Raw genomic sequence first — 23,793 nt, forward strand, 5'->3', positions numbered from 1 at the left:
GCTTTCTCTTTAAAACAGAGTGAGAAACCAAACCCTAAAAGATCTATTGCTGTGGCGCTTACAGGAGAGCTGCAATAAACGTTTTCTGGGCAAGGAGGACCAACTGGACTATCATATATATATATTTAAAAGGAGTGTAAAGAAAGAATGAAACAGAAGGGTAAAAATAATATAAAACACAAACCAACCCCCCAAAAAACACTACACATTAATTTCTTCCAGTCTAAAAGCCCTACGCGCTTCGGTGTGTTATTTCTGGCTTATGCAGATCTCAGGCTCCACCATCATCTACCAGGATTCCCAGATAAACGGCAAGCCAAGAACTTCAAAGAACTTTACTACAGTGAAAGGAGAGATTCAGCCCAACAAAGCCAAAAAACAGATCTCCTCTGCTCTTTCTGCAGGCTGCTTTTCACTGCATTTCCATGCTTCACCCAGTGAGAGCTGGCACGTGGATGCCCATGCAAGTTGTGTTTCAGGGAGCATCCTCACCCTGACAAGTACAGTAGAGCCCTGCTTTGGGGACAAAACAGCACAAACTGGTAAACTGGCCTGGCTCCAGCGGGGCCTCCCCCAGCTCTGTGCCTATAAATCACCCCTGGCAGGTAGCTGGGAAGCAGCTGCTAATGATGGGTTTGCTGCCGAGCACAGGAAGTCACCTTTTAACCCTGCCTGCTGTTGTTTGCCTCTGGAGCCATGACAAAAGGACAGGCCAGATGATGTGCCAGCAGCTGGGCTGGAGCACTGCACAAAACCCTGTCCTGTGCCAGCCCTCTTGGCCCTCAAAGACACCTTTTGGCTGGCTGGATGGCACTTCTCCCCATCCTCGGCCCTGCCCTGCTTCCCCCGTAGGTGCAGGGGGGTGTCCTAGAGGAAAGGAAAGGACCTGAATGAGGACATTGCACCTGGCAGCCCACCCCCACCTGCACCACACAAGGAGCGCATTTATCGTGTAAGGAAGGGGGGTTGTGAGTAGAGCCAGGTAAATAAGCGTAATAAAACAAAGTATTCATTGTGAGTGTTGTTTTTTTCAGTCCACAGAATATCCGTGATCAGATTACAATTTCATCTGACATGTTCACTCTTTCGGTTGTGTTGTTTTTTTCCTTCCCTCCTCCTTTTCAAAGCGTTTGAGTGCAGCAGGGTCAGCTGGTGCTCCTGTTTCAAAAAAGCTCCAAAACACATTTTTGGACATCACCACCAATTCAATATGAGCAACTCACTCCTCCTTCAGCCACTGCTGGCCGGGTAGCTCGCGTGTCAATGTGTCTTCCTTCTGCTGTCTGAACTTTCTACCTTCACGTACACACAGGATGCCTTCAAGGTTGACTTTTGTTCCCAATAATAAAGGTAATTTTTCAGAACTTCATTTCCTTGACCACACACCTAAGAAGCAGCTACCTACTGTATTTATGTATGGAGAAAAACCATTCAGACCAAAGCGTGTTAAACTGGAGGGACATTATTTGCTCACTTCCAGCCCTGACAACATCTGCTCTGCTCTGTCATGCTTTTCACGTGGCGATGGGAGACTGAGAGAAACCCAACGCTCCTGCAGAAGTTTACCTTCTGCAGGGTTTATGCTTCCATCAAATACAACACACCCACTGAACAAACGTAATTAAAGCCGGAAGCCAAACCCAGGTAATAAAACAACAACAGCAAAAAAAAAAACAACACAAAGCACCAACCAACCCTTAAACCTTTCAAACCTGACCGTGTAAAACCAGATCACAAAGGAGAACGGCCTGAAGGGAGATGCACTTACTGTGAAGACATCATCGTCACCGACCTCAGCCTCGTTGTGAAGCGTTGAAGAGGAAGTAGTAGACCCTAGAAACAAGCAGGCTTTTAAAAATATGACACTGCCATGCAACTTTTCCAATAGTTATTATTACCAGGCTGGTGAATGCTTGGAGGCTAACAACTTTATTTGCTGAAGAGATGTAAAAAACTCTTTTTTAGGAAGAAAAACCACCTGCTGTTAGCTGGGTTGCAAAGGTAAAATCTAAAAGTGTTTCTTGACATGCAACTACATGGCTGCCAATGCTAATTAACTCTGCTAAAAATAGCAGTCAGCATTTCCAGTTGCAGAAGACTTTCATTCCTGAAGAACGGTAAAGCTACGCGCTGATCGGTGTTTAGGGCCAGACCTTCAGCTGTCAAGAAGAGACACTTGTTGAGTGTCTCATGAGTTATTCCACTCATGAGTTATTCCTCAAGAAAGCCCTAAAATTGGGGCAAAATTACTTTCTATTGAAAAACAAACCTTACTTTGAAAAGGGAAGCTTTTGATTTTTTTATTCTGCAAGTTGTTAAATACAGTAAACATCTCTGCTATCAGCTGTTCGTCAAGAGAATGGTCTTTCCCCACATAAGCAATGTATCCGAAAGGAACTGAAATTCATAAAGCCATAAAAAAAGACTGAAAATACCAGCAACTGTCTCAAAAAACGGGACACTGTATCCTACATCTCTGGCCCTTGATCACTCCTCTCACCTCATGGGTGCCACCTCACTGAGATGCTTCATCATACTGGGTTGCAGCCACATCCCATCCCTAACTAGAATAGTTAAATGCTTTGTAGCGCCTTCATTCTGGAAATTTATCCTAAATAACGTACTTTATATAATGCTAAACTGTACCAGCCTTGGCTGCATTCAGTTGCGTAACCACAAAGATGTGCAGAGCCAAGTGTGAAAGCCCACTTAAAACACTATGTAATGTGAAAACATTCAGGCAGTTTGCTACATTAGCTTTAAAAAAAAAATAATTAAAAAATCTAGATTTTCTCTACAAGGCTGCCCAGGATTCGTGCACTAAACAGACTTTCAAAGCGGCACGAAATAACCTGCTGGATAGAGCAGTGATTTCATGAAGCGAAGCTTCAGACGCAGTTTGCCCTGCTTTAAATTACCTGCTGAATTTGATGAAGCAAACAAAAAACGAGCAGCAAATGAAAGCCAAGGTCTGACACTGTGCGTGCACGTGCCAGTGATTGTTTTTCATTCAGAAAGCCTTATTTGGAAGTTAAGTAGGAGCACATTCATGAGGATCAGCCTGTGCTGTTAATGTGATAAATATAGAGCTGCTGATTTTGAAGTATCTGAGATGCAGAGGAACTTGGTTTTAAATACTTCCACTGTAAAACGGATCAAAAAGAATCGGAGTTGCCATGTACTGGGTGCATCTCCAAAATACCACTTGATTCAACTGAGCTAAAATCTTTGAACACTGCTTGGCCGTGTGTCATTTCTATAAATTGTCACTTTTGTGAATCAAAATGCTTCCTGGTTTTAGCAAGCAGGAAGAAAGCAGAGGGTCAGCCATGATTTGTTCAGGTCAACAAATAAACAGGAAAAAGCGAACGACCGGTAGTTGAAAAGATCCTTCCTCAAAGCAGGAAAGAGCCATGGGGGATTAATTCCCACTCTGTACCTACCACTTACATGGTAAAGCAAGGACAGGGCACTGCATGAAAAGCAGGATGGCTCAAAATCAGAGAATTGATTTTCATGTAAATAAAATCAAGTAGTATTGGGTTATGGCTGTATTATGACTGACTGCAGCGAGATGCGAAGAGGAAGAATTTATGACCTCTTCAAAGCATGGGCAATTCAAATGCATTTTTAAAGAATGAAAAAAATAAAACACCAAACACAACAAAGTCTTCAAGCACAGCCATTCAGCCAAGCGGACACAGACAAAAGTAATTACAGCAAAAACAAAACAACGTTTTAATTCAGCTTCGTGCAGGAATTCATCCTCTGCTGATTTAACAAAGACTCAGTGTAAGTGCATTCGGCTACACATAAAGGCAAGCCTGGGCTGTTGCTGTTGTCCCTAACACGAAAGCAAAGCCTATCAAAAAATCAGTCATAACCACACAACAACTAACGGGTGAGATCCCAGCAGACCAGGCCAGACAGGACGAAAGAATTCTTGGGCTTAAATCCCTTCTCTCCTTAAGGGATGAAGAGACACAGCTCTCTGAACTGAGCTAGCCTGGCACACTTGGAAGCGCCAGATTGACTTCCAAGCCCAAGGACTGGTATTCAACTCCCGCATCTTCCCATCTCCTTGATTTGAACACACTTCAAGTTTACACACGCCCTGGTACCTTCGATGAGGTCCTCGATGGCTTTCCTCACGCCTCTGTCAAAGGCTCGAGCGTCGGCAGGGCTCTGAAAAGTGAGCCCAAACTTCCTGTTGTCCACTTTCCAGTGGTGGAAGGTCGGGTTCGCCTTGGTGTACACCAGGTCCTTCTTTACGAAGCACTCTAGCACCACCTGAGAGGAGAGAAGCAAGGTCACTTTTCCCATACCGAGGACACAGATGTCACCACTTCAGCCTCAACTAGCGCCTTCCTCTCCCCAAAGCAAGCCAAGTTATGATTCGCGCTATGCTGGTAGAGAGCACATCCTTCCCTACTGAATTATGACTAATAAACACCAGATCCTCTAATTGTTCTCATAAGCATCACACATTCATCTTTTTATTAGGCTCTGAGTAGGTACTTTTCGCTGGGGCAGATTTAGGAGGTGCTATTACACTCCCCCACTTCTCTTTCTTCCCTCATGCACAGCTAGGATTCTGTACCAAAAATCATTTCCAGGGTGATGCTCAACGAGAACAGAAACAGCTTTTAAGTCTTACCCCGTTTCCCCCAAACTGCAAGCACTGCTTGAAAATAACGTGGAAAAAAAAAAAGAAAAAGGCATCCTAAGCAGAACAGTAACGCAAAAGATGAGCTGCACTTTAAACAGCTTTAAAACACCAGAACTTTTGAAAGCAAGGCCATTTCCAACTACAGTGATATATATATACTTTTTCCCAAGCACTCAGCTTCCTGAGCCTGTGCGGGGAGCCTATTTTTAAGCCAGCCCATCTCTTCATAGGAGTGAATTTCAGAAGAACTGAATATATAAAAATGCGGTAACAAAATACAACAGTTAAACCAGGCTCTGCAAATAAGGAAGAGGCTTTATTAATTTGCTTTGTACGGGAAAGAAAAGTGTCTTTTTTTTTCCCCTTCAGATAAACAGCTACCAGAAGAAACCGAGTGCGTCAATTCATAAGAGACAACTTGTCTTCATATTCTCACCCTGCTTGTTCGAACCTTGAGCAGCATGCAGCATAAATAATTCATTGCCATTTTAAAAAGTCTTGCGCTGCATTACTCAGTGCAATGTGACTGGCTTCATGGATCCTTTACACTTCAATTCACTTCTCACACAGCCCTGCTAGATGTGAGAAAAACGCAGGCCCTTTCTCAAGGAATCAGAGGGGGGTTCTTTGTGCATGGATGTCAAAAATTTACCTGCTCGTGGCAGCATGACGGCCAGACAGTGAGAGATGGCAACTCAACTGCTTTCTTGATGAGGACAGGATTGCTTCGTACAATCTGGCTCTATCTGTACATGCCTTTTTTGTTTTTATTTTTTTACATCTTGCACAAGAATACAATAGCATCAGATACGGGATAATTCTCATTATAAGAACAGACAAAAGTTGAATTAGGTTCTATTACCAGTTTGTCTTTCTGCCTTTCACCATGGATTAGAAATCCACTTCTTCCATTGCCCTCTGGGTACGTGACCTTGCAGACGCCAACTCTACTGAGGCCGCCTCCTTCTTGCGGCAGCCATCCCCCACTGGAGTCATCTCGGGTCATAACCACAGCTTTGACTCGCACAATATAGCTGTCACTGCAATGGCAACAAAACAAAACAGAACCTTTTGTGAGCATCACACATTCTCATCAGGGTGTTTTTCTTGAGGGCGGTATTTAGGCAGCTCCGATCCGATCGCAGTGCATTTGCAGAGTTTGTGGCCAAGATGGAAATCCGCCTCTGCAATGCATGGTCTTGAGTGCTCAAGACCCCCGTAGTGAAGAGACCAACCAAACGACAAGGAACGGCTCCACTGAGTTTCCCAATGTCAACACAGACATCAAACAACGCATGGTATGCTATTAGAGATGGGGACGAGAAGAGCAGGACGAGCCAAGTGAAGCCCCAAGGCTAACACCCACATGGTATGTGTAAGGGAACTGGTCTCCACAGCGGTGGAAAAACCATAGAGCTCACATAACCCAGGAACTCAAGGGAGCCAAGTGGAGCCTGGAAGATGGCCCTCAGAAATTCCCCCATAACCACGACAGCCTTGCAGTAAAAACACAATTGTGACCCAGCTGGTGCCTCAGACAGAAGGAAACAGGAATCACCTCAGCTCAGGTCCTATCAGGACCATGAGAACTATGCCATACTCTTAGGGCTTTCAAAGGCAGCACAGCATAAGCTCACGACAAAAAAAATTTAGAAGAAACGGCTCATCATGAAAGGTCACAAAGAGTCTCTACCATAGGGGTATCTGTGTCCACCTCCAGGCTGCGAAGGAGTGCTCATCGGGAGGAAGAAACTCAACATGCATCCATTTTAAGGACAGATCATGAGATGCAAGGGGACATGCTTGGGGCCAACCTCATGCAGCAAGGCCAATCTGGCAAAAAAAACCCTGAAATTCCCCCTTTGGCCATTTTATTTTATAGATGCTCCTTCCTTCTTGCTATACCTACACAACAAAGGCTGCTAACCTCTCAGTGCAGCACACACGCTTAAGTTTTACCTCTATTGCTCTGAGGACTTTGCATGGTCTGATACAAAGCTTTCCAGCACACTCAGATATGCTACCTACACTGCAGTTGGCACATGCCATGCACTCTCAGTCCTCAACGCAGTGTTCTAGTACAGGAAATGAGGCAAGCATGCCTACAAAGGTATCCAGTTTCTTTTGTACTTCCTAGACTTCATCCATAGCAACTTTAATCACTTGGCTTCCTGATGCTCAGAACTGAGCAAAATACTCCAGCTGATTTCCTACAGTGTAAAAGCTGAGCTGCTTCCATCCAGGATAATTTGTGTTCTCCTCTTCTGTGTACCCTTCCCATATGGTCTATATAGATAAAGAACAACGAAAACCAACCATGCCTTTCTGCCTCAATCATCTCCTGCTTTCCTAGGCTTGGTCTTGTGTTGTCTTGCTTTTACACTGATTCCTTGGACTTCTGGATAAGTCCCATTAAATTTCAAGCTTTCTTTTTGAGGTAAAAGGCTTTAGATACAACTATGCTTCCCATCCTCCTGCAAAACCCATCCAGACAAACTTCCGCTCCTCCAAACAGGCTTGAAAATTGCCCACTGCAATGCATCTTTCTTTGTCATTTACTACCCCTACGGGAGCCTCTGGCTGTCCCAGAAGTAATGCTGCCTTTAGTTACTTTGCTACACAAATCATTCATTTAAAGGAAAAAAGAATAAATCAAGAAATCAGGAGTTACTCAGTACTTTGTATTTTCCACCAATTATTTGCACTTCCATTTGCACTTCTCAGAGATTGCTCTGTGCTCACAGTTGTTTTTGCATACAGGTGGATACCTACATGTACAACTTAGGTGCTCTAACCTAAATGCTGCTAGTTATAACCACACTGTGGTCCAGCACTGAGCCATCAGCTTTTCATTTTCACATCTAGGCAGATACCACAGCCTATGGCCCTCTGAGATGTTACAACCTCTGCCATCAGGACCACCGATTTTATCCATACGCTTGACATCCGCGTGGCCAGACGTGACACAGCTTAGGGGGACGTGATAGGCGTTCTGTTAACTCAAATGAAAACGTAATTTTTTGAGTGGCACCTTCTGAAAGTCAGTGAGGTCGGGCTGCTCCTGGCATGCTCAGCCAGTGATACCCCCCGAACACAGTTCAGGCTTTTGGGAATCGCCAAGGAGAGGTTTTGGACCAGGCTCTGCCTACAGCCAAAACATCTTCATGACGGCAGAAGGCTGTAGACTGGGGGTCGGGGGTGGGGAAACAAGATGGAACAGTGATTCTTTTGACCCAAACAGAGCAAATTTGTTTTAACAGAAAGTGGACATAATGACACTGCAGAATCATCGCTTGTTTTCCAAGAATACATGGTAGGAGATGAACTTGGAGGAACAAGAGTTGTCAGAAGAGTATTAGAACTGTACTCCTTTCCTCATTACACGCTGCCTGTTGCCCCAGATACCCAAAGCACCATATATAATCTCCCAGTTTGAAGAGCCACTTCCTATTAAGCAAGAAAAGCTAGTTCCTATCCCCTATCACAGCAAGACCTCTGCCCCCTTATTAGAAAAGGACCTTGTCCTGCAGTAGGGTTCGCCTTTGGCAAGGTAAGCAGGGTGCAACCCTGGCTCCATTCATGTAATCGCTTGGCACACTTTCCTATGCAATCAAGTTATTGGTGACTCTGCGCTATCCTGGGAGCTTGGACCCACTCTTATTGGGCTCCAGCCACAAACATACCTTTCCCAACGCATAATTGATGCCAATGGACTTAATATAAGAAAGAAAGGAAAAAGTGAAGGTTAGGGCTTGACAGTATGGTGCAGTCACTAGGATTCAGAAGGTGCACAGTGAATTTTCAAGGCTTCCCTCAATCCAAAATCTTGTCTCCAGTTTCCATCATAAGCCTGGAATAGGTAACACTCCTTTCCTTCAAACCAGTGTTGATAAATGCTTGGGAGGTATTGATATATTTCAGGTCCGTATATGGATCTTGCTTCCTTTGCACAGAAGCTGTTTATTTTCCTTGTGATTTAACTTTATGAGAACACACCAAAGCTCTGACTACTTGCAAGCCATCAACCTTTCCCAAGCTCAGGATCAGCCTGCAGACTTCATGGACACCTTGATGGCTTGGAGCACCACAAAGTGAAGCAACCACTCTGAAGCCTGCCCCATGTGCTTTATGATGACAGCTGGGCAATTCAGCTATTTCAGAATATGCAGCAACAAGGTGGATGAAAATATTTGGCCTGTTTCCGTTTACAAGATACTGTCACCAGAGTTAGATAATGCACATCTTTCACAAAGTTAGAAGCAAAAGAGCTGAGAATCCAGCATTGGCCTTAATTCCCCTCACTTTATTGGCTTCTAAACTTTAAGATGGTTATAACTGTCCAGTTTATGGCCTTCATGCTACGCCTTTCAGGCAAACTAGTCTTAATTACTCTCTTAAATGGAGTCCTTTGCTATCTTAACCCTACAGATTTGTCTTCAGCAGTGTTAAGAGTTGCAGAGGAAAGCATCTGCAGATCACCCAGCTGCATGGCAGCCATCCAGCTGCTGCTGCTGGGGCTGTCTCAGGTTGTTGGATGGCCCCACCCAGAACAAAAACCATAATGAACCCAGGGAGGAAAGGTAGTGCAGCAGGCCACGTGCTGCTTTTATTGGAAGGGAAGGGGAGCCCTTTAAAAATTATAGCTTGTAGGCGTGCATATGTATGTAGAAAAATATATATTTTTAAAAATGGTGTAATTGCTGTTCTGAAGGATATGGAGAATTCTTAACATGAAGTGTCTGAAGGATTATTTTTGTGATAACTGAAGCACAGCTGCTTTATCTATAGAGCAGCTTTTACAAGGCATTAATGCGTCTAAGAGACTGACCACAGTGACAGGGAATAGCAGTGCTTTCCTGCAGCATGCCAGAACTGCATGGTGCAGTGCAGCCAGTACTGTCTATCGAAGCCTGTGGTACTTAAAGAACTGCAATGCAGTGAGGCCAATGGGGAAAAAAAAAGCCCTGAGCCTCGTTAAACATCCGGCTTTGACCCAGTGGAGAGTTTATCCTTTATCTGGTGGGTGGGAAACTGCACCCATCAGGTACGAGGATGGAAGAATAAGATGTCTGGGCCTAGCCCTCTTCTACAAGCACTTCCAAACACCTGCTGTAATTTAATAGCATATATTTCAGATGATGACAATTCTTCTCTAGCAAAGCTAGACAAGCAAAGCATAAACTCACTAACTTCCACTGAACTACAAAGGTTGGAGAAGACCTCCAATATCATCAAGTCCAACCGTCAACCCATCACCACTTTACCCAATAAACCTGAGAGATGACTGTCCTCCCACTGGGATGGCAGCATGAGTTGGTGCCCTTGGCCACCATGTTTGAACAAAGGAAGAGTCAACCAAGTTGAAGGAACATCTACACTGATGAGGAGAAAAACATAATTACTCACTGGATCTCATCACCACAGGATTTTAAGATGTATTTAAGGAATATCATCTCTCAAATTCCATGCCAATGCCTCCTTAATTTACCTCAGTACTTTCTCCCCCTCTTGACCTTCCAGCTCGCAAAGCCAGGAGATCTTCACATCTCAAGCGGAAAGGCAACAACCACACATCAAAGGTCCAACCTGATATTTGTTTTTCTCACCCACTGCCTTCATTCTTAGATCCCATTCAAGTTCCTACAGCAGATCATGTAGTCACAAAACCACCACCATGGTCCCTTATCCTCCTCCATCCTTTCATCACCACCTGCAGACATCCCACTGGAGAGCTCAGATATGGCACTACAGCTGGATAGACACTAGCAGGCAGCAAGCAGTGGCGGCATTGAGCTCTCTTCCACCAAACAAGCACTGAATGAGTTTCTCCAGTGCAACAAACTTGTAACATTTTTTTCCTGTTGTTCAAATCCAGTGCTGACAGAATAAAAAGTTACTCTGAGAAATTTCTGTTTCCATCTCAAAGTAAAAACAGGAGATGAATCAAACTGATCTCAGCACTCCTCTCTCCAGCACTGCTTGCCCAGTCCTGCAGCAGCACACATATCCTGCAACACACATATCCTGCAGCACTTTAAGGTACTATTAAGCTCACAGTCTCTCCTTCAGGACATTTCTCTCTCTGAACAGGACCAGAATATTTCACTGGGATTTAATACCGCCATTCAGCTTCCCTCTGAAACGAGAAAGGGCTGTTCTTCACCAATACCGTGCGCTATGACAACTCACACCTACAGCAAAGCTGCTGAACCCAGCTTGGCAGCACACTTGGCTTGTATGCTGAGCCACCATTTCAGGAAAAAAAGAAAAAAAAAAAAAAAAGAAAGAAAAAAGGAGGAAAAATGATTGTATTAACTTTGAGCACACCACTAGCTACAGCAGTGCCCTGTGTTGCAGGCAGCAAGGCAGGAGGAGGGAGGGGGGGGAAAATCCTGCCCTAAAGGAAAACAGGATTTGGAAATCTCCACCAGGGAAGTTACATGACACACACAGTGCTGTGCGCATGTCCCATTAAGAACTCTTGGTATTACATGACTTTATTCAGTGCTGAGGGTACCTTCTGATTTGATTTCTTTTCTTTACTGCCTTTCTGGGTCTCCATAAAGGCAGAATAAAGACTGGCTGCATTTGGGCTGAGGCCCCAGTTTGCTTCCAGCCCTGCAGCACTGCTCAAATGCTCATAAAAACGTTCCTAGTAAAGACTAATAACAGTTTTGTTTGTTTGTCTTCAGAGGGAAAAGGACTTCTGGAAAACCAAGACACCTGCAACACCCCAGCCACCCACCTCCGTGCTTCCCTCCAGCAACAAGGCAGCAGCCAACAAAGCAGCCCTTTCACTGCGACCCTTGTTCAGCACTGATGTGGGATTTCATTTAGCTTACGAGAAACAGCTCCATCCTGCTTGTGGGGACCAGGACCTCTGCAAACTGAGACCCGGCCCCTGGCTCCAAAGGGCTCCAAAACCTCACATGTGGGCTTTTGTCTCGGCGGTGAAACTTTCCAAAGAGAGAATAGCACTCCTGAGCTGAGGCAAACCTCCTCCAAATCCCCACAGCTCTCTTTCCCAATGGATTACTGAACAACCCTCAGCTTTGTAGGGCAGTGGGATTGCCAGTGATTGCAAATTTCCCTTCAAAGTCATTCAAAGGATCAGTCAGTCATTACAGCTGCTCATGGCAGCAGCTCTTGGAAAGTTGTAAGGAAGAGAAAGACAAGAAAAATCACTTTGTTAAAGTAACTCGTTGGAATAATTTACCCTGTGGCACATTGAACAGACATGCAGCACGCACAAAAGCTGCACGCCCGAGTCCTACTACTTTCACACAAGGGTACAAAATATTAACAGATTCCAAGCAAAGCTAATTAGTATTATCATTTACTGTAATGAGAAAGGAAGTTATTGCTTGGCAGATGGTATTTGTTTTATATCACATGCAAGATAAGCAAAAAGCACGCAGGAGGCTGGCCAGCCAAACAGGTAGTTGCAGATCTGTAGCCTGAAACGATTTTTTTAAGCCAAAATCAATTTCTATCTCCATTTTTTTCCCTAATATATAATGATCATTAACAATTATAGCTATCCTATGTGAGGTAACGAGTGATTATTTAGTAAATACAACAAATAAAACTAACAAGTACAGCAAAAGTATTCCACCTTCCTAAGCTTTATCACACTCTTTATTCTATAAAATGAGCCTTAGGGTTTGATACTGCTCCCCTAAGGCCCCAGAGGAATCTCATTGACCAGTCCATTAGGCTGATGCACAACACCACACCACCTCCACGTGACCCTGTTCCCCTGTCACATCGTAGCCTGCCATGACAGTAATGGCGATGCCAAATATGGCATCCTGCTCTTCCTTGTGCTAGTATGTTCCACACATGAAGTGATACCGATAGCATGATCTATCAATCATACAATCGATCACAGAATGACTCAGGTTATAAGGGACCTTAAAGCCCATCCAACACCAACCCTGCGCTGTGGGCTGGCTGCTCCCACCAGCTCAGGGTGCCCCAGGGCCCATCCAACCTGGCCTTGGGCACCTCCAGGGATGGGGCACCTGCAGCTCTGGGCAGCAGTGCCAAGGCCTCACCAACCTCTGAGTAAAGAACATTCTTTTGACATTTATCCTAAATCTCCCCTTGTTTAGTTCAAAACAATTATTCCCCCTCATCCTGTCACTATAAGACCATGTAAGAAGTCAGTCCCACTCCTGCTTGTAAGCTTTCTGCTATAAGCTTAATTACAAGTATACACACCCAGCTTGCCTTGCACCTCTTTTAAGACCCCCCGACCCCCAATAAACATCCATAGAGAGAGGCAGCAAGCAAGGGAAGTGGCTTCCCTAGCAGTATCCATTTCCCTCTCAATAACTGCTGTGCATTAACAATAAGCCCTGCAAAAACGATACAAATCCATAGGAGAAAGCCTGCACTCCATAGAAGCTGTACACATCCACTGACAAACCACACGCTGAACCAGAAATGATTCAAGAGGCAGATGGGAGGAGGAGGAAGAGGAGAAAGAAGAAATAAGATCTGAAAAAGCAATGAGGTGCCACAAGAGAACGCACAGACCTGCCGGGGGATGCCATTTCCTCTACATCTTGCCCCTGGGTCTCTGCATTTCACCATTGCTGCCGAGCCCAGCTGGAGGCTGCCGGGTGGCTTCCCCTGCATGATTCAGCCTCCTCGCTCTCTGCCTCCCAGACAGATGTGCAGGGCAGTGCTGGCTGATTCATCCCCCAGCCATCCCTCACCCTACGCTCCCACTGCACCATTACTCACTGGCAACATCCTCCTGCTCACAGCGTGCTGACTGGCCAAAGATCCCTGCTTCCCCACCCCGGTGATAGGCTATAAGATATAATAATAATAAAAAATAAATAAATCAAACACTGGTGATATGGTTGTCATAAAGCAATAAGAGCAGCCAGGGCTGTCACAAGGCACGCCAGACCCTGGGGCACGTCACTGATACCTCCAGAACGGCAAACAGGTCCAAAGTTGAATGCAGGTGTCACCCTAGCCACGCTTTATACCCCAAAAGCTTCTTTAAAAGGCTGAGACAAGAGCCGTGGAATCTTTTGGGGAGCTCACCTAGTGCCGCCCAAGTTTTGAGTCACTCTTGATTTTTTCTGTGCTTTACAGCAAGAAACACTGCTCAAGAATCCCCTCAGCCCAAGTGGTATGGACGAAAATTGGGACAATGGGGCTCATAATCTAGCTCTAAAAAGACTCACCTGATTTCTGAACTAAGCTACCCTAACCCCAGCACAAGAAGGACGCAGAGCTGTAGGATGGTGCCCTGGGCAGCCAGACATAGTAGTTGGAATCCTTGCTCACGGTAGAGGGGTTGGAACTAGGCGATCTTCCTACCTAAACCATTCAATGACTCGATGAACTCAAGCGTGCTCCTCTCCCAGCTCTGTAGCACTGCTGCTGTTACCCTCAGATGCTCCATGCAGGAAAACACCCGCTCTGTCCTCAGCTGCCTCCAGCCAGAATTCAGCATATGAGCTCAAAGCGAGTCAGCCAGAAAAAGAATTAAACAAAGATGCCTTACCCATTTTGCTGCAAGCCCAGTTTCTAAAGTTTTTCTCTCGAGGGAAGAGGGAAGATGAAATTAGCCTCCCAGTGTAAGACAAAATTATCTTTGAATAAACCATGTTGTAATCATGTTTTTGAAACAGCAGCTTATGTACCGACATCTCCTTGGTATTTGCCCATTTTCCTGCCTTCCTTCTTTTTAATAGCTCCTCTTAAAAACTCACAATGTAGCATGGGGTCAAGCCATGACTTGGGTTTTCTCCGCCAAGTCACTTGTATGTTGTGCATGGATCAGGGAGGGGTAAGATGGGAGAAATGCTGTGGAAATACAACACATGGAAAAGCTCCCTGTTATCATCAAGACAGCACGCTCAACTCGTGGCTGCAACCAACATTGTGACCTGGCATTCCCTCTGCACAAAGCAAGTGCAACAAGCAAGAAGCAGCAGCACCTAATTCAGTTCACTTTGAGCTCAGTTCCCAAGAGCCTTCTCCAAAAGGAAGCCAGTATCAAGTCACAAGATTTCTGTAAGCATAATCTGAATCACTGGCTGGCTTCTTAATTTTGCAAGGCTTCTTTATACTTAAGGCTGAACTAACAAACCTTGGATCCAAGTGTGTCAGTGCTGGTGCTCTTATTTTTTTCTTCTTCCTTTTCCCTTGAGATCCAGGCTCCCCAAGACCACCTCAGCACGCCTACTGCTCCTATCTCAGTGCTACAGTAAAACATCCTCCAGTGCTTCTGTGCATTTCCTGGCTTGGACCGGTGAGCGACTGCTGTGATACGGGAACATTTTCCCCAGTTTCAAGCAGGATGCACGCTGTTGCTGCAGGCTTCTGCTGTTAGCAAACATTGCAACCAGAGAGCCAACGAGGCTGCGGATCTGTTTCCTGCTGCCTCCCAGCCAACTATGAGCACAGTTCAAAGAGCCGAGACCATGCTCGGAGCAAGAGGAGCTGCTAGAGAAACTGCAGTTCGGAGGATGAAATCTCCTCAGCTTGCTGGAGCCAGTCCTAACAGGCTGACCTTCAGCAGCACGGGGTCAGCACAGCGCACAGGACCAAACCCCAGCAACTCACAAACCCAGCAAGAAGTTGCTCCTTGCGAAGCACAAAGGAGGTTGTTTTTTTCCATTTCGGAAGCATAAAACAAACAAACAAACCAGCAAAACCAAGGCTTGATAAACACGTTCGCTGTAGCTTTTTTTTTTCTTTGTCTAGCACTTCAAACAGATCCAGTTCATTCACACCACCCTTGCTGTCTACAACACTGTTTTAAATCCAGCCTTCATCCAACTTGTGTTGGAGAGAAGAGGAAACAAAAATGCAGCAGAAAGAGACGCCACTGAAAGAGCAGCCAAAAAGGGCTTCTTCCAGCTGCAGCGTGGCAAATCCCATATGTGTAAGAAACACTGAAGTCTCACAGACTCGTCCAGATTGCAGTCAAGGAATGTGCTGGGGATGGACAGCCCACAAACGTTCATTTCTGAGCTTGGGTCGGAAGGGACCTTGAAGATCACTCAGTTCCAAAGCCCTGCTGTGGGTAGGGTTGCCACCCACTGGATCAAGTTGCTCCATGACACAGCTTGACTCTGCTTATACATTTATCAATATAGAGTTCACACGAATATTAAGTATCACTAGGCACGATGCTCTCCTAATGCAAACACATCCCAACTACTGCAATAAACCTACAAAAAGACTGCAGCATTTAAGCTGGAGGACTACAGGCATCCCTTCAGCACCAGATCACTGCACTCACATTCATAAAACAGAAGATGTCTGAAACAATTCTGCCTTGACTTTTAGCAGCACGGAAACTATTTTATTGTTAATTTCAGACTGCTATGTCCACCATTAACTTTCTGATGGCTTGATGTCCTAGAGCAGCCAGCACTTTTTCACCAATTCTTTTGATTTCCTCCAGCCAACTCCACGCATCTCCTAACTTCTCCTTTGCTCCCACTGTGTTTGGCTTTCCTGTTCACATTTCTGCTTTGCTTCCCTTGCAAAGCAGAGTGTGCTTAAAACAAACAAACGTTTCCTCAAGTGGTGTGCCTGCCTTCCACTGCTGTCCTCAGCACAGCCCCATTTCAGGTCCCATGTAACAGCTTAGTAATTCCAACAGTGTGTTTTAACGGGCAGCTGCTTTCAAAGCTGTGAGATGCAGTGGTGGGGAGTGCCAGCAGAAAACGTCACAGGTGAGAAAGACTTTGCTCACATACAGCAGGACAGGACATCAGGCAAGATTGCCTCAGTGTAATCCTCTGCCATCCTGAGGGATAAGGTTGAGTTGTCCAACATGCTGCACCTTCCTACTTTCATGCTAATTCCTTTCACAAGGAAGTTCTGGGTAAGTCTTTAGGAGTCCCCTGACAGCTGAGTTGACTGAAGTCTCCTGTAGCCTTCCAGCAGAGCAGATGATGAAGAAGCTTCAAGATTTGGAGTGCAGTGAGTATCAGCTGGGGGCTGCAGCCTCCATCTCCTGAGTGGTGAATACCCCAGATGACCAGCGCCCTACAGAGCACTAAAATATAACATGCTTTGGAAACAAGAAACAACTTATGCAAGTCTACTCACTTAAGCTGCACCTCTAAGCATGCTGAACCCTCAGCAGTTTAAGAACATCAAAACGGAACAAAACAAGAGAATAGTGGAGAAAAGCAACACAATCTTCCTGTTGAAGACCTGTGATAAAAAGGTGTTTACCTCTTATCTTCAGGTACATACTCTGCTGACCCCCAGTAAACTATGCAAGTGAGGAAGGGAGGATGAAGACACAACCTGATTTTTTCCTTTCCAGGTTCCTACTTGCTTTTCAATTTCTCAAGCTGTGTTACAGCCACTCAGTGTGTGTGCAGCAGATGATAATGGAGCCACAAGCATTTATCTGACTCCACCGCAACTTATTTTTTCCCCCCTCTTCAACTCAGATTTAACTGGAGTTTTAATACCAGTTTACCAAGGACACAGAATCGACGAACCACCCCAGAAGATACGAGCTCATCCTTCAATGCGCCATTTAAGAACTTGGTTTTCTTTTTGCTGAAAGCAGTTTCATCCAACTATATTATGAGCACCTGACTTGCTTGCTAAGGATTGATTTTAAGTTATTCTCACTAAGATCTTGGAACATGAGAAAATTTAGGAATGAAAAGTCTTGGTTTGAGGATGGGCAGCCATGCTTTGAAGCAGCCACACTCTTCAAGGTCATTTTCACTCCCATTGCACACCATGGTTAATACAGAACTCCGACTCATCCCTCTGCACGTCAATCCCAGCAGGCAAGCAGTCACCTAGGATGGCCACACCACTGATTTCAGGGTGGAAGGAAGAAAACCACATCCTTGCTTCAGCCTGTTCAGCCTGTACTCAAACCGCAGTGACTCTGTTGAGAACACGGGAGCTGAGTCCTCATCTACCACATGCTTTCATTCAAGGAAGAAGGTATTTAAGTAAACATACTTAGTACATGTAATTTAAAAAGTAAGATGAGTTCATCTATAAGTAACAAAGTTAGCAATGTCGCAGCTTCAAAGATTTCCTGCATCCCACAAGTGAATACAACGGCTGGACATACAAAATGGGGACTCCTCAGCCAACGCTTGCCTTGCACGCTTCTTCCTGCTAACAGGTTGGGTGGAAATGCGTGGCTCTAGACATTGCTGCATCCCTTTTCCAGCATTCCAGGTGACACTTGGAGAGGAGACTTCCAGATCCACTCACAACCAAAGAAATGAAGCGTAGCTGAAACAATGCTTTGCCAAAACCAACACAAAGACGGTGACCTCTGGAATGTGGGGCTACTTGCAGATGTCCTAAAGGATGCCATCAACTCAGTCATACAAAAGGTACTTTAACCCCTGGCAATGATTCATCTAGACATTTTTCTAGCAAAAAGCCTTACTATTGAGGGAGACCTCCCCATTACTTGCAGGAAAATTCAGAAGAGAACTAGTAGATACTAATTTGTTAAGAAGACAGATAAACATGTACAGGAAATACTTCTATGAAGGTCCTGATCCTCTGAAGATTAATAATCTACAGTACTGGAGACAAAACCATGACACTGAGGAAACAAGCAAACTATAAAAACAGGAAGAAGGGGAAGTTTATTTTTTTAATGTTATTTTGAGTGAATATTTGTTTTTCTGAAGCTCAAGATACTGGCAGAAGCCTCCATCTGCAGGTCACACCATTCTTTGTACAAAAGCAGCTGCAAAGAGTTTCCTCACCCAGGTCCCCAGAGCTGTCAGCCCGGGGAGGCCATCCTGCATGTAATGCTAGCCAACATTGTTTTGGGGTTTTTACCTCGTTTAAAACCATTTCAAGGCACTGAAATGGCTGTCACTGTATGCACTGTGTTCTGTAGGTGATACCAATTAACTACTGGACAAAGGTGCTTCTTCCTCTAGACGCACCTCAGTGTACTCGCTACGATACCCAATTAAGGCAATAAGGCAATACTTGTGTGAAATGAAGGGTTTTGTCACACTCACAAAGCAAACGAACAAACAAAACAGTAAAAAAGATTGCTTTGGACTCTCCTGCCTTTGTTTTTGTTTAAAAGAAAATGAAGCTACCACCGCTTTGAATTACAGTCCCTTCAAGGACTGTCCTTGTGTTGGGCTGAGACACAGAGCTGCTCAGGGTCTGCTGCTTTCTCCTAAAGCAGTGAGCAGAGGAAGGGAAGGGGACACCACATCTGAGTTTGTCCTCATCCAAATACTCTTTGAAGCAACGTCTCTACCTCCTTGCCTGGACAGCTCTCATTACAACCAGTGCCACACACATGTACTGAACTGCTACTCTAAAAGCTGAATCAAGCTCAGATCTACCTGCAGAATCCCCAAGCCATGGATGAACTCCAACTCAAACTTTGCTTGAATGCTTACCCTTCTGAAACATTCCTGCAAGTGCTATATTTAATGCTGTATATAGACTAATTACTTATGTCTGCTCCAAGTAATCACTTTGAACTAGGACATTCACCGCTTAAGAAATATAATTAGATTTCCATGCTCGTTAAGGGGTGTTAAGGGATGCCACTGTGGGCTAAAACAATCTACATTTTAAAAAGAAAATAAGTGCAGTGCTATCAACCTTCCGCTTGGAGTTTTACCTCTTCCACAATGGCAATGAAGGACCAGGTGCTACTTGTATCTTGACTCGTGGAACATTTGTACAGATATCACTATACATTTTATCAAATACGAAGTGTTTTCTACTAGTCCAACATACAGAACACACTGAGCTGCATGTTTTCTGTTCATCTGCATCAAACGTGGCACCAACCGATGGCAATGACAGCACTGTTAATTAAACTGAAGTCAAAATCACATAGAAAAACAAAGATCCAAGGGGTACCCCTCCAAAATCATTTCCAAGTCCAGTTTGGCCACATTATTCTTGACCAGATAAACACTGGTGCCACTACAATGATGGAAAGGATATCAGCACACTCCCTATTGGCAAGGGAGAAGCAATGGTCTGCTCCCTGAAGTATGCACAAGCTAGCTGGGCTAGCTATGGCTACTTGCCTTACACGCATTCACTTCTTTCCCTTTTCAAGTGATTATTTTAATTAAAATCCTGCTTTATTGCTGCACAGCCAAGTAGACCAGCTGTTAAATCTTGTTGTTGGTTTTTTTGCATGTTAGCAGAGTTTCACACATACAAGCAGCACAATGAAATGTTTTACATTGCCCTGTGACTCTCTGCATTGACTGGCAGTGTTGGTAATTACACAAATCAATTAGAGGCAGAAACAGGAATAATAATAATAGACACAGACAGAGCCCTTGAGCATTGGCTTCTAGGAAGCAGCTATCAAGAAACAGACACTCTCAGGCTAATGAAGGATGTGAGGTGGCCGTGCGCACCTGCATTCACTGTGCTTACCAAGGCTGCTGCAGTTTGCACCCAGGCCCAATGCTTGCTTCCAGTCACCCTGAGAACCAGCCAGGTTCGTGCTACAGATGACTAATTGAAAACTGGGCTTGGAAGTAAGAACGAAGTCACATCCTATGAGTGCACCCTTCAGCCCTGTTGAGTATTCTAACTTCATCCCTTTGCTCTAGCTACAAAGGAACAAGCTTCCAACACAAACTAGACAACACTTTCACAAGAACACCCTACACAGACTCCTGCCATTACGGCACTTCATCAAACGTATGCCAGAGAGTCTACTTTTCCTCCATCATCTGCCAAGAATCAACGAACACTTTTAGAAGTCACAAACTGGCTCTTTAAAACCATTTATTCAGATGACACAAAAATAGCATGGAGCAACAACAGCACACACAATAAAACCATGGGTACACTCTGACAGCAGAGCAACATGTTGTCTCCAGAACAGCCTTCCAAACTTTGGTGGTTCCTCTACTTCCCCTGCTCTAGGCTAAGCACACCCAGGGGCCTCAGTCACTCCTCTTGCCCTCCAGACCCTTTGCCATCTTCACAGCCCTCCTTGGGATGTTCTCTATTAGTTTCACATCTTTATATCGTGGTGTCCGAGACTGCATACAAAAATCAAATGGCTTTGAAAATGTTCATGATACCTTCAGCTTGCAGACTCTACACCTAGCCAAGACAGCAATCACAGAGGCTGAGCTCTGCTGCCAGCAACCCCCAATGCCCATCGTGCCTACAATGTGCAGCTGCTGCAAGTATGGAGGATGGTAAAGGGACTATCCCAAAAATCTCACTCCTGGAGCTTCCTCGTGATCTTCTGGCAAGCAAGCAGCAGGCAGGATCAGGCAGGAGCTCCAGCTGGCGAGCAGGAGATAAGGGAATGCTCTTCTTTACAGGCTGGCCCTTTAACCACTTCAGAAAGGAATTCATCTCCACCATTTTACCAAACCTTCAGGTTTTGGGGTCTTCCCTCCCTTGCCTAGAGTCCCCAAACTGAACATTATGCTAATTTACAAGTCTAAAGCTTCTCCTTTGATACAGGGTAAAGCTGGGGTTGGCATCCCATTGCTTGTTAGGGTAGGCTTTCTATTCACCTTGGAGCAAGCTATCTTTTCAAGCTTAATTAGGACATGCACCAGGCTGAAGCATTCAATGGTTAATTGAAACACTGCGCCAACCTACGGTGTGCTCTGCATGTCTCTCATGCCTTGCGTGGTAGAAGTCCATGGGTGGGAGAGTTGTTTGGGGTGGGGAGAAGGTTTAATTTTAGCCGAGAGGAGGAATGTGTTCAGCACATTGCCTAAAAAATAAAAATAAAATGAATAATCCACCCTGCCACGATCCGGTCCTGACACACGACATGGGCAGATTAACTTATGCATCTGTAACACAGTGAAGCACCAAATGGCAAAAAGCATTCACAAAAATCAGAGCCACAGACACTGTAATGCAAAACTGCTGCACCGTGCAATGACGCTCGAGGCTACCAAATCCATCCCAGTTATGACGATGCACATCTGCTGTGCCCACAGCAAAGCAAACCATTTCATTTCACTGTTTGCCCTGTGTAAGAGATGAAAATGAGAAAAACAAAACCATACAGCTGTGGTCCAATAAGGACCTGTTTAGAGTCCACATGCACCGATCAGCAGGCATCAGGCACCTATGCTAATGAAGCAACACATGGAAAATGAGGCACCGACACAGTGAGAAAGCTCAATGCATAACCCGTATTTGAGCTATAGCAACCCCATGCCAGGCTGGCACATGCTTTTGTACAAATAGCCACAAAACCCAACCTTAAAAGAGACTTTTTCCATGCTTGTCTGTGTGTTTGATCAGAGGAAAGGCAGTAACCACCTTCTGACCTTTGCAACAAGCCCAGCTGACAAAATCAAGGCTAACCTGCAATGGGAAGTTACCACATATAGCAGCAAATATTTTTCTTCAGCACAAAAGAGGTCAGTATTTAGCATTTCAATTAGATCATGAATGACAAAGCCACATTCCTGCAGGAAAGTTCCTGCATTTGAGATGTTCCAAAATAAAATGAATGTACAAAGGCAGGATTTTAACCTTTCAATACTTCCATTCCCAAATCTTAAGGTCTACAGTTTTCAGTGGAAGTTAAACATAAAATATTGCTGTGGACACAAACAGTCCCTTCAGCTTCAGCTTTCAGGTTCCCTACACGCTCACTGGAGCCACCCAAGGAAAACCCTACCTGGTTTCCTGCCTCCTCACCACCCCAGCAAAGTGCAACCCACCATAAGGCCTTTCCTGGAGCTTGCGTGACACTTCCTCCACAAAAGGCTGTTCAACTTTTGGATATATTTTCTGTCCAGAATTTTGTGAGGCATTGTTCACTGTACTGTTTTCTTGGCACCACAGACTCCACACCCTGTGCATTTCCTCACCAGCCCCGGCCATCCTTCATGCCTCAGTCACCCATTCTCAGCTATGCATTTAAGGCTGTGTACAGCACAGGGCTCCTTCACATAACAAAGCATACACGTGTGTGGTTGGGATTAGAATCAACAGCACATCCCTGCTGTCCTGCCTGGAATCCATATGCAACCAGAAGCCAGCAAACAGCACACCACTAGGCTTAATGGGTAAGAATAAAGGCAGAGACGCTGTGCATGGAAAGAAACATGCCTCCAGATCAGACTTTGAGCTGAGGAAGATGTGCACCATCCGACACTGGAAAATCTTGTCTGCAGACACTGAGAAGATTCACTTCCACTGAAAACAGTCACCACCTGCCCGTGGCCATTCAAGTAAACGCTGACCTGACTGGCCCAGGTTCACGCCACAGCAGTTTGTAAAACCACAAGCTGGAATAAATCAGTACAGTACTATTTTTTTCTGCTGACCCATCAGCAATTATGTCAACAAATCTCCTGCCATCCCACCCTTACTCTCTCTCCCCACCACCATCGTTACACACCGATGCCTGTTTCTATACACACTCCAAACCGATCCAGTACTGACTACTAAAAAGCAACGCTGGGAGCTATTTATCAATTTTTTCAAATTATTATTTTTTTAAGGCATCCTAATATTTGTGCTGTCGCTTTGATAAGAAGATGAGAAAAGACACGAAGGATCTCTCTTCAGCACTCGGTTCAGAGCACACAGCTGAAGGCCAGACAAAGTTAATCACCCGAAGAGACAACCTCTTCCAGGCACAGACATGTTCCCTGCAAACACCAGCAGTGTTTTCAGCTGTATCCATGCAAGTCCACTGAATGAGCCCTTCTGGCTTTCATTGAGACACTCAGCGTATGCCGCACATTATTTCCAACTGTTCCATAGATGGCAGATCAGAGAGCAGATCCAGGCTCCCTACAGCAGAGCAGCCAAGTTCTTCCATTGCAGCTAAGAGGGAAAAGGTCGCCCTTCTGCTGAGGCACGCAGCACGGCTACATGACAAGAGAAACGGCAGTGCATTTGGACAAGGGACAACCCCAGATAACACTTAATGGCGCTCAAAGACAATCCTAAACCCTACTGAGGCACGCCATATGCGCTATTTACTGACATAAGAGCATGATGACAAAACATGCCCTTTGAGCATGCACTGGGTTGATGGAAAGTAGTTTCTCAAGTCAAGAAGAGCCAGAAGCACCCCTCAGGAAGCCCTGTTCACCTCCCCTGAAAGACTCTGTCACAGCAGCCCTCCTGGCCGGACATGA

The 23,793-nt window shown here is 45.1% G+C and overlaps 1 protein-coding gene across 1 annotated transcript in view; it reads right to left on the minus strand.

The window, feature by feature from the left end:
* Window positions 1-23,793, minus strand: part of SPRED2 (sprouty related EVH1 domain containing 2) — a 50,460-nt gene that overhangs the window by 17,310 nt on the left and 9,357 nt on the right. The window contains exons 2-4 of the mRNA XM_072332061.1: window positions 5,532-5,709; window positions 4,122-4,290; window positions 1,769-1,833 (exon numbers count right to left, since the gene is read on the minus strand). Coding sequence (XP_072188162.1) covers window positions 1,769-1,833; window positions 4,122-4,290; window positions 5,532-5,709 — 412 coding nt within the window. The remainder of the gene's footprint in view (window positions 1-1,768; window positions 1,834-4,121; window positions 4,291-5,531; window positions 5,710-23,793) is intronic.

The sequence above is a fragment of the Excalfactoria chinensis genome, chromosome 3, assembly GCF_039878825.1.
Source record: "Excalfactoria chinensis isolate bCotChi1 chromosome 3, bCotChi1.hap2, whole genome shotgun sequence".
Lineage (NCBI taxonomy): Eukaryota > Metazoa > Chordata > Aves > Galliformes > Phasianidae > Excalfactoria > Excalfactoria chinensis.